At 34.3% G+C, this 10,182-nt stretch overlaps 1 protein-coding gene across 1 annotated transcript; it reads right to left on the reverse strand.

The window, feature by feature from the left end:
• Positions 1–1,302: 1,302 nt before the first annotated feature.
• Positions 1,303–1,987, reverse strand: LOC117564509 (dynein axonemal light chain 1). The gene has a single exon (XM_034243325.2). It carries the CDS (start codon positions 1,894–1,896, stop codon positions 1,348–1,350), a length of 549 nt encoding a protein of 182 aa, XP_034099216.1. The 5' UTR covers positions 1,897–1,987; the 3' UTR covers positions 1,303–1,347.
• Between the last annotated feature and the right edge of the window lie 8,195 nt (positions 1,988–10,182).

Here is a 10,182-nt window from a genome sequence, read left to right on the forward strand (position 1 = left end):
AAGCTTTGGTGTCTGGCCATTTCTTTGATATTGCCATAAAAAGTACCCATTGAAAAAAGGAAAGACGAGGATAGATTGGTTCATGAGGCATAATGTTGCAATATATATTTAACCTTTGTTTTATAATTTTACTTATTTTATTCCTAGATTGATGTTGGTTAATATATTTTATTTTGTGAATATTTTATTTACTTTTGTAAGCTCGTCTCGCACTCCTTTTTTGTGCGCAGTGTTTTCGTTGAACATGTTTATCTCTTGTACCGTTTTCTCATTCCTAATATGCATCCCATATTATACATACGTATGTTGCCTTCGACTTGTTTGCCAAGTTGTCTGCTGTCTGCCCTTTCCAATGGGCGTGGACGGAGGGCGAGTTCACCGCCCCAAACTCGTGTCTGTGTGTTTTTCATTATTTATGTGCACAAAACAAATAAATGCTGCTCTATTGCCCATAGACTGTCAGACTTCCAGACAGTCTCCGAACATTGGAACCAAATGGACCTAATATTTTTATGATATCGTCAATCGTTTTGCCATTTCTTGAATAAGGGAATAATTTCAAGTACAAATTATTAAAGTCCTTGGGCATTCGACAATGGTGCGTATACGTGTTCTAGTGTTGCATACACCTACAGCATTTGTACAGGGCATTGTTATCTCTGTCCAAACAATGAATATAAAAACCACACAAGAGTTTTAAAATTGAACTTTCGTCGCACCGACATGTGCTTCAAACAAATACCAGGAATAGAGTGCAGGAATGGTGTTCAGGTAAACATTTCCAATATGCGAGAACAACTCACATTTTTGGACAGGTGGAGGAGTCAGTGCCACGCCCATTTTATGTACTAGAACGTGGCATGAGCTGTGCTAAAATCTGTGCTCATTACTTTCGAGCAGGTTAAAAATATGCAAACAATGCTAGACAAAAACTGATGCTCTAGGCAGCATTCTCTTCCTCTGTCTGTGTGAAAAAAGTGGCATGCTGGGGACAATGCGGTAGGTGGCAAGCGGCAGGTGGCAGGTGGCATGCTGGGGCATGCAAAACAAGAGGAAAACAAAGGCGCCAACCTTTCACCTGCAACGTTGTTGAGGGTGAGCCAACCAAACAATGGTGCTCATCAGCAGCAGAAACGCAATGAAAATTGGAAAATTCTCTCATTGCTGAGTGCTTAGCAATGCAATGAACAACAAAAAAGTATAAATAGAAATTCAAATACAAATCGAAATCGAAATAGAAATAGAATAGCATGCAGACAGTTTGAAATGCCTACAAGCTATGCGAGAGGGAAGATATTGTTTTGTCGGGTTGCAGCTTTTATTTGAATTGCATTCCATGTAAAACAACTAACGAATTATTGGCTCGCCATCCAGTTTCTTAAGATTGGGCAAACGTTTCACGGTCTCAGCCAGAAAGTTGGCAGGATCCATATTTTCGTACAAAGGATTGCCGCAGAACGTGATCTCGCCGAGACCCGGCGGAACTCCCATGCGCATAAATTCGGCCCAATCTTTGATCACATTCTGCGAGATGTAGAGCACTTTGAGAGCCTTCATTGATTCAATCGGTTTGATCTTCTCAATGTTATTGTAGCTGACCCACAACTCCTCCAGTGTTTCGGCCAACGACTCGATGCCATTCAAATTCTTGAGATAATTGCGTGCCAGACTCAAGATACGAAGATTCTTCATGCCCGAAATCCCGCTAATCTTCTCAATCATATTCGATGAAAGACTCAACTTTTGGCACTCAACCAACGTGCTTAGCGTGGCATCCATTTTCTCAATGGGCGGATACTGAAATTGCAATCCTATATCGGCAGCCGAGACAGCTTCTTGCTTGTTGCGATCCTCCCAACGCGCCAACGCATCCTTAATAGTTGTCGGCTTGGACATGTTGCTTTTTGTATATGATCCTCCTAATGATAATTACAATTTCGTTAGCTTGGTAGTGATTTGTTATTATTGAAAAATATTTCAAGGGATTAAAATGTAGTTATAGACAGACTTAGTTGTTGAATCATAAATATAAAGCAATGCATACTATGATTTTTCATTTTACTATTGAATTCCTTAAAGATCAACATTGAAAAGCTATTGTTAATTAAACTAAATAATTTGTCATATTTTATTGAAATTAAACAAGTCTATTCACATGTTCACATTACTCTCTTCTGGTTATTCTGACATCTCTCTCCCTTGATGTTAGTTAAGGTCTTTTCATTACTCTCTCATCTCTTTTAGGACTCTGTACTTCAGAATGAATAATTTGGAACGACGCGATCAGTCTTGCGTTGCTTTTAATTTATGTTATAATTATTGTGGTAATATATAATATATTCAAAGAATAACATCATGACTTCTTTAGATTTCAAATGTTTTCTACTTATAAAACAAGTACGAAAGTTGCAGTCAAGTGTGCTCAACTCTGATATACTTGCTTCCCATTTTAAATAAAATCAAAATAGTGTGGTATTATTCTTAAAATATACCAAAACATTATCGCCAAAATACTAAAATATATCAAAGGTTTTTTTGTAATGATATAAAAAATTTAAGGATTTTTAACACAGTTATTGTATGTTGTGTTTAAATTTTATAACTTCCCAATTTAGTCGCAGAAATTGGGTATTTTTTTTAGATTTTTTATTTGAATAATTTATATGTATAACATATTTTATTTTATTGTCAATTTACTATCCTAAACTTTAAATTGTTTTAACTCGCAATTAGAAATTTATTTAACATTTAATTTTATTAAAGTTTTAATGACATTATGAAAATTATTAATTTACATTTTATTTTTCATAAAGTGACCTCAAGAGAATGTTTAACTTCTTAGTAGCTAAATTAGCTATTTCTAGTCTACTTAAAAAAAAATTGGATGAGTTGCAATTGTAAGTCAAGAAATTTCTTTAAATTGGTATGTTTAAGAAATGCAAACATAGCTAAAAATTCGTTAACTATATTTTTATCTAGCTGTGCACTTGGGAGGCTGACTTTGCTCACAGCAGTCTGAGGCAATTCCCATTTCTCCCATTCCCAATTCACTCACCCCCACCTCTCGTCTCCCGTTCTCCTCGGCTCTTGTTCTCACCGTCTAAATGTAATTTATTTATTTGTCTCTGTGTTTACTCGGCTTTTGGCTGCTCCCCAAGCTCTGTCTGGCACACGCTGATAACTTCATTGGCATTGGCTTTTGTTTGAGTCTGGTTACGGGTTGCCATTTGGGGTTCAGGTTTGGGTCTCTTCTCTGTTTGGGAGCAGCTCCACAGCTCCAAAGCTCTCCAGCTCCCCAGTTTCCAGCTGGCATATGCCAAATACCCAACCCTGTCTGTATTTTTTTATGTTTCTCTTTTTTTTTTTGTTGCGATACATGTTTGCCTTGTGTGTGTGTGTTTTGTGTCAGGACCCCTCGGGACTTTATTACACATATTTTGAGGTGATAATACAGTTTGCCTTGCGATTCGTTTTGTCAAACTTTTTTTCTTTTCGTCGCCACAATGACAATGATTTCATTTTTTACATTTCGACTTTAATTTGAATGAATTTATTTAAATATATGTGAATTTTTTCGAGAACAGCTGTTATCGCACAAACTGCAACAAATTTGCACTCATAAATTATTGAATTTATTGGTCCGCTTCAATGGAAAATATACGAGTGTGTGTGTGAAAAAATAGTAAGGTAATGGAAATGTGTGCTCCACATTCTATTTTCTACATTCTCACATGGCGCACGTTTTTGATAATCGTCCAGAAATTTGCCAAAACATATTTGACTTTTTTTTTTTGTAATTCCTTTTTTATTATTATTCTTCTTATTTTTTTACTGTTGTAATATTTTTGCCAGTTCAATATGAATTTTCTGCCATCATAAATTGTGTGCTCAATGCGGCAGAACTGACAGACGGCGACGGAGATGGAGACGAAGAAGGCGCCGAGGGGCAGAAGAAACATTGTTGAAATGCACACAAAGTCTAATTTATGAATTCAATGGGTCAACTTCGATGATGTGAGAGCGATGAGATGAGAGGAGGCCAAAAATGTTGGCATATGAAAAATGTCAAGGGGGCTTATCGAACAAGAGACTGAGAAAACCGTAGGCTGCGATATGTAACTAAATCTTAAACTAGGAAAACTTCATGAATAGTCTTAAGTATTAAATGTCTGAACTTCATTCAGAAAATTTCAAAAATACTAAAAATTAAAATATTTTTTATGATTGTAGTAAAAACGATGGAAACGTTTCAAATATTAAAATCTTTTAATAATTTCAAGTTTTAAAATTCTTAAAAAAATTTAATAAATAAATATAATATGTTTATGAAGGAAAGGAATGGTTATTACAGTTCAGAAATATAAAAATGCATATATCAAAAATATATAAACATATATACAATATATACTTTTATTCTTGTCGTTAACTTCTCTAAAAAGGTCCAATAAAAAGATTTATTAAATAAATATGTGAATGTAGGAGAGAAATAGTTATTACAGTCATCCAACATTAACCTTTTTTTTTGTGTATCGTATCTCTTTTTCGTTTTTTTACTGACTCCTTCGAGAACAGCAACCTTCGAGAAATATAGTTTTCATTGTCGAACCTCGCCTATACAGAATTTTCTATCACTCCGTTCTTTAGGTTTTCTGCCTATATTTCCTATTTAATCAGAAATTGGTAAATAAATTATTCAACAATAAATATGTTAAAATTAATAAATTAGTTAAATTATGAATAAATAAGTTACACAAAAGATAATGAATTACTAAATTAATTAATTTATTGATTAATTTAGTGTGCCAGAGTTGTCAGCATCTTGTATCCATTTAAGCAGACAGTGCGAGCAATTTGCTTGATTGAAAAGCCACTCTTGTGGCTTGTGTCGAGCATTGTCTGACAATGCACATGAACTCTATTCTAAAATTCCAACTCGCTTCTCTTCTTCACATTCATGCTTCAGTCGGAGTCATAGTTAGTGCACTCAGGACTCAGGACTAGGCTAATTCAATGGCCCCTTGGTTGCAACTAGAAGCGTATCCAAAATGCATTTCAACAATTAAACAACGCTAACAGAACGGCAAAGAGATGAAAGATAGAAAGAGACAGAGGATAGAAAGAGAATTCTAACCAAGCAACGAACCCAGCAAGGAACGTCCCATATGGACACATGCATTATCACTCACATGGAACAAACATACGAAACCGAGCATGAGTTCTCCCTCTACTTCTTTCTCTCTCTCTCTCTTTCTATTGCTGTGCGGGTGTTTCAATGTATGTGTGTCTATGTGTGTGTGTGTGTGTGTGTGGTAGCCCGAGAAGCCACAACATGTCCTGTCATGCAGCACAGGACGTTGCGCAGCGGTAACATGCGGTAAACGTTACAGTTGTTGACAGCCGTGTTTGTACTGTTTAGTTTCAGTTAACAAGCGAGAGGCGACACAGCCAGAAAAACGAACGGGGTGGTGGTTGAGTGGAGGGGAGCGAGGGTGGAGTGGGTGGATTCGCGGGGCGGAAACTGCAGCAATGTCATCTTTTTAGTGTGCAATTTGTTAAATGAATAGCCATTAAATTAAAGGGGCGGCCAGCTCCACTATTAACAATTAAATAAACGCGCCAAGTCGGTCTTCGTATTTAAAGCAAAATTAAAAAATTGGTTGACCATGTTAAAGTGTTTCAAGTGTTTGTTTTTTATTTTGTAGCATTTTATGAAACAAAAATATTCAATTCCAATTATTTATATAAAAAAACCATTTTATTAAAATTGGTTAAGTCTTTACACCTATTAAAAAATTTAAATAAGAGGCAAAGTAAAGAGCTTCAAATAAAAACAACAACAACAAACTACAGTCGAGTGTGTTCGACTGTGAGATACCCGTTACTTGATTTGAAGCAAAGTAAAACAGTGCAGTATTATTCTTAAAATATACCGAATTAATATATCAAAAATATAAAATATACCGAAGGTTAAAGTTGGTATATTTATATAGTGGTACATACAAAAAAAGATATAAGGCAAAGTGAAGTGCTTCAAATAAGGAAATATAGTTAGTCCGTCTAATTTTTAACAAGTTAATACAATCAAATTATTTGACATACATAAACATTTAAATAACAAATTTGGAATTGTTTCCGGTTTAATGTATTACACAAAGATATGCTCTTTTATTACAATATAAATATGCTAGAGAATCTGCCTTTATTTTTTTTCTATATATTCATACATATATATATATATATAAAGTTTTCGGTGTTAAATTAACTTTGTTTTTAAAAATTATCGAATTGATAGCTGGCTTCAACTGTTTAATTCAAGGCAATTGTCTGTATTATTCTTGCATGAAATCATTTTATTAAATGTTTCATTATTATTTACAGAATGTTAGCTTTGATGACAACACTTAAATAAACTTGTTTCAAGCTTTTATATTTTCTAAATAAAATGTTATTCAAAAATATATTCTAAATATTCTGTCATTATTATTGCGATTTTAAAGCTGAGCTTCTAACTTTGTACAAGTTAATAACATAAAACTATTTCACACATATGTATTTCATAGACGCTCAGTTTAAATTCATTCAATGCTCAAATGTGTGGCAAAAATTCAGAAAATTATGAAGAGTTGAAAAGTCTCTGATCTATCTATTTGCAGCCATCTGTCTGCCCGTTTGCCCGTTTGCCCGTCTCGTCCATCCGTTTGTTCCATTTGTTGTCATTTATACAGTTTACTGGGTGCAACATTGAGCATACTTTTACTTGAAGCAACTAACCCATAAGTCACAAAAATTCTACCGCCTCGCCTCGACATTGTAGCGATGTTGTTCTTCATCATGTTGTTGTCGTTGGCGTTGTCGTAAAACTTTTATGTATGAAAATATTTTTCCCCATAAAACACCTGGCCAAAGCAAAGACTACAAAAAATCACTGAAAAATGAACAGGAGAGAGACAGAGAGAGAGTGAGAGAGGGAGTGGAAGAAAACTTTGAGTGAGGCGGCAAGAAGGAGAGAAACGCTTGCATATTGAAAACTTTACATTAAGTAAACAACCTGGGAGAGCATCTGATAACGACTCTGAAACATGCTTTACCCTTATGAGTATGTATGTGTGTGTGTATGGAGAAGATTATGGCTGCTTGCTACTTTCAAGGTAGTCTGGCTGAGGACAACAATTTATAAAGTCTGCGATGTTGACAATGAAGAGCAAGAGATTAACATTGAGCATTTCATTCAAAGAGGTGTGATATCTTAAAGTAGTTGAGAAGAATAAATAAGACAATGATAAAAATCAGGAAATATATATAAATATTTTTTTCAGAATTAGGTGCGCTTATAGAAATTTATTGAATACTGTACACTGCGTAAAATAGTTGGGAAGAATAAATTTAATAATTACATTGATAAAATGTAGAGAATTTGTATTATTTTTATTTATATAAATGCATCTTAAATATATTTAAAGAAAACAACAAACATTTGTGCAATTTATTGAACTATTGGCCAACAACAAATTCAATTGATATATCGTTAAAATATTATATTTATATTTTTTCTGAAATTTGAATACTTTCATTAATAATAATTTCAAGTTATTGATATTTATTTTCAAATTTTAAATATTGGAAATATAACCCATTCATGTGGTATTTCAATTATTCAAATGATATAAAATCACTTGCTTTTTATAGATATAAAATTAGACAAATTTAATATTTTAATAAATTCTACTTAAATTTCAACTAAAACTAAAATTCAAAATGTATAATATTGGAAATATTTCGTATTTGCTTGCACTTCATTGCACGGCAATTCATTACTCAAGAATTTCTGCAGTTAATTTTGAAGCCATATTGGAGACATATTTGGAGATGTTTTAATTGCGAGTTGTAAACAGGACTTGGTTCTAATTAAAGACAGATATATCTCTATCTGCGTTGCATAACTTCATGTTGTAGTCTAAGACAACCAACACAGACAGACAACTCATATTTTCCAAAATCAATAAGCTTGCAATTGACTATATTGCGTGAGTTTAGGAATAACTAGAGTGAGGGCAAGGTAATAGTATACTATGACTAAATTCATGGGCAAGCCAAGCAGATAGCCACACACTCACACACTTCAACACACACACACACACTCAAACACAGACAAACACATATGCATAATGGCTCACATATCAACAGCAATTGAGTTTGAGTTACATAACCGCAAATAGACAGCAGCAACCGGTTGAGTCATCAAGTTGCAAACGACTCAACTAGGAAGTGGAACAGGAATTGCAATTGCAAATGCAACTGCAACAAGACTGGAGCAGAAGAAGGAGCAGAAGAGGAAGTAGAAGCAGCAGCAGGAGAAGGTGAAGGAACAATCAGAGGAGCAGACAACAGTCCGAGAAGCTGGGCTAGAAATTGACAAACTGTCTGACGTTTATGATTGCTGCAAACAAAAGCTACGATGACTGCACTCAAATTGATAATTATCATGCACAATATTTGCCCATTGTCCACAGTCAATAGTCCACACTCAGACATTTATCAATATGGATTGTTGCTCACGATGACTATGAAGAATTTTCGGCTCTGGTTTATTTAATGCGGATCATTGCAACCATAATAATGCTGTGATTTATGTTATTAAGGCATTTGATTACGCTTAATGTAGGGATTGAAAATATTCCTTAAAATAGTATTATATATAATCTGAGCAAGCTTAAGTTAGCCTAGAGTACTCTTAATTCAAATTTAATAAGCATGCAGTATTCTGAATTGATTTATCGATATTATTTTTTTCTTTTATTTTATATTGAAGAAAATATACTTAATACGTTCTTGTGTGTTACTGTAGCTACAGTTACTATGTATAATTATGTAAGCTGCAGTGATGATGGATATTGTTCAATACGTATTTTAAAATTTAAAAGATTAAGTAAAAGTTGTATTATTTTTATTTACGGATGATAGGTATATAGGTATATGTATATAAATATGAGTTGGGAAGGCTTAAACTAATAATATTTTTTATATCAATGAAAAAAATTATTAATTTTTATTAATTTTCGATATCATAGTATACAATGTTAGAGATAATTGGCATGCTGTATTGTTAAAAATATATTTTAATATTGGAAACATAAAATTAAATAGAAGTAAAATATAAATCAATTGCTTGAGTTCCATAAATACTATTCAAACTATATTCCCAAATTTCAAACCTAGTTTCTGAATTGTTGGAGAACTGTTAAAAGAAAAGCTGCAAGTAAATATTTTAAAAAGAATATTAGTTTTAGGCTAAATTTAGTTGAACGATTGTCATCTCAAATGTTAGAATGTTTTTTTGTATAACGTATGCAATTTATAGTTTTGTATAATGAACTCTTACGAAAGAACGGAACGGAAATGAGCACGAAAAATTTAATTTCAATGCGACGACAGTTTTCCAAATTGAAGTTTGAAAATACGAAATGGCCGCTCACATATGTGAGTGTAACTGTATAAGAGTGTGTGTGCGTGGCCATGTTGTATAACTTATTACAACCATAATTAACACTAAATTCCCCAAATGGCAACAGACAACTGTCAGCTGCAAAATCATTTGTGGTTTGTCCGAATGTTAGGGATACCACGAATGAAAGAAAGAGAGGCACACAGTAAGAGTGAGCAGGATAGTTATAGTGATTGAGAAGCGCAGATAGAGAGAGATAGCGAAAGAGAGAAAGAGAGAGAGGGGTAGAGCGAAGAGGTTTGCCTGTTGAGTGACAGCATCGGCTGATGCTGACTGTTGTCCCATGTCCTTGTCATGTTGCAGGACTCGCTTACATGGCAACTCAAAGTGGTTGCCCCCCTCCTGCCACATGCCACATGCCCCACAACTGGCTGACTTATGTGCTGCGCCGTGCGGCAAATTATAAAATGTTTGCAAAAGGCCGCAAATTTCACATTTCAGAAAGTTGTCGTCCTGGCACAGGACACACACACACACACTCTTATACACACATGCAAGCAGTCAATGCCAATGGCATTTCCTTGTCCCTTAATGCATTGCCGCAAACTGCAATGAGTGCTTGCTAGCTTGCTTACTTGCAACGCACGAGTCTTCTTCATTTCTCTGTCATAATGAAATTAGTCCAAGTTACATTTGGGTCACATATTGCAGATGTTCTCAACGGGGCATTCAACTCGAAG

The sequence above is a fragment of the Drosophila albomicans genome, chromosome 2L (genome assembly GCF_009650485.2).
Source record: "Drosophila albomicans strain 15112-1751.03 chromosome 2L, ASM965048v2, whole genome shotgun sequence".
NCBI lineage: Eukaryota > Metazoa > Arthropoda > Insecta > Diptera > Drosophilidae > Drosophila > Drosophila albomicans.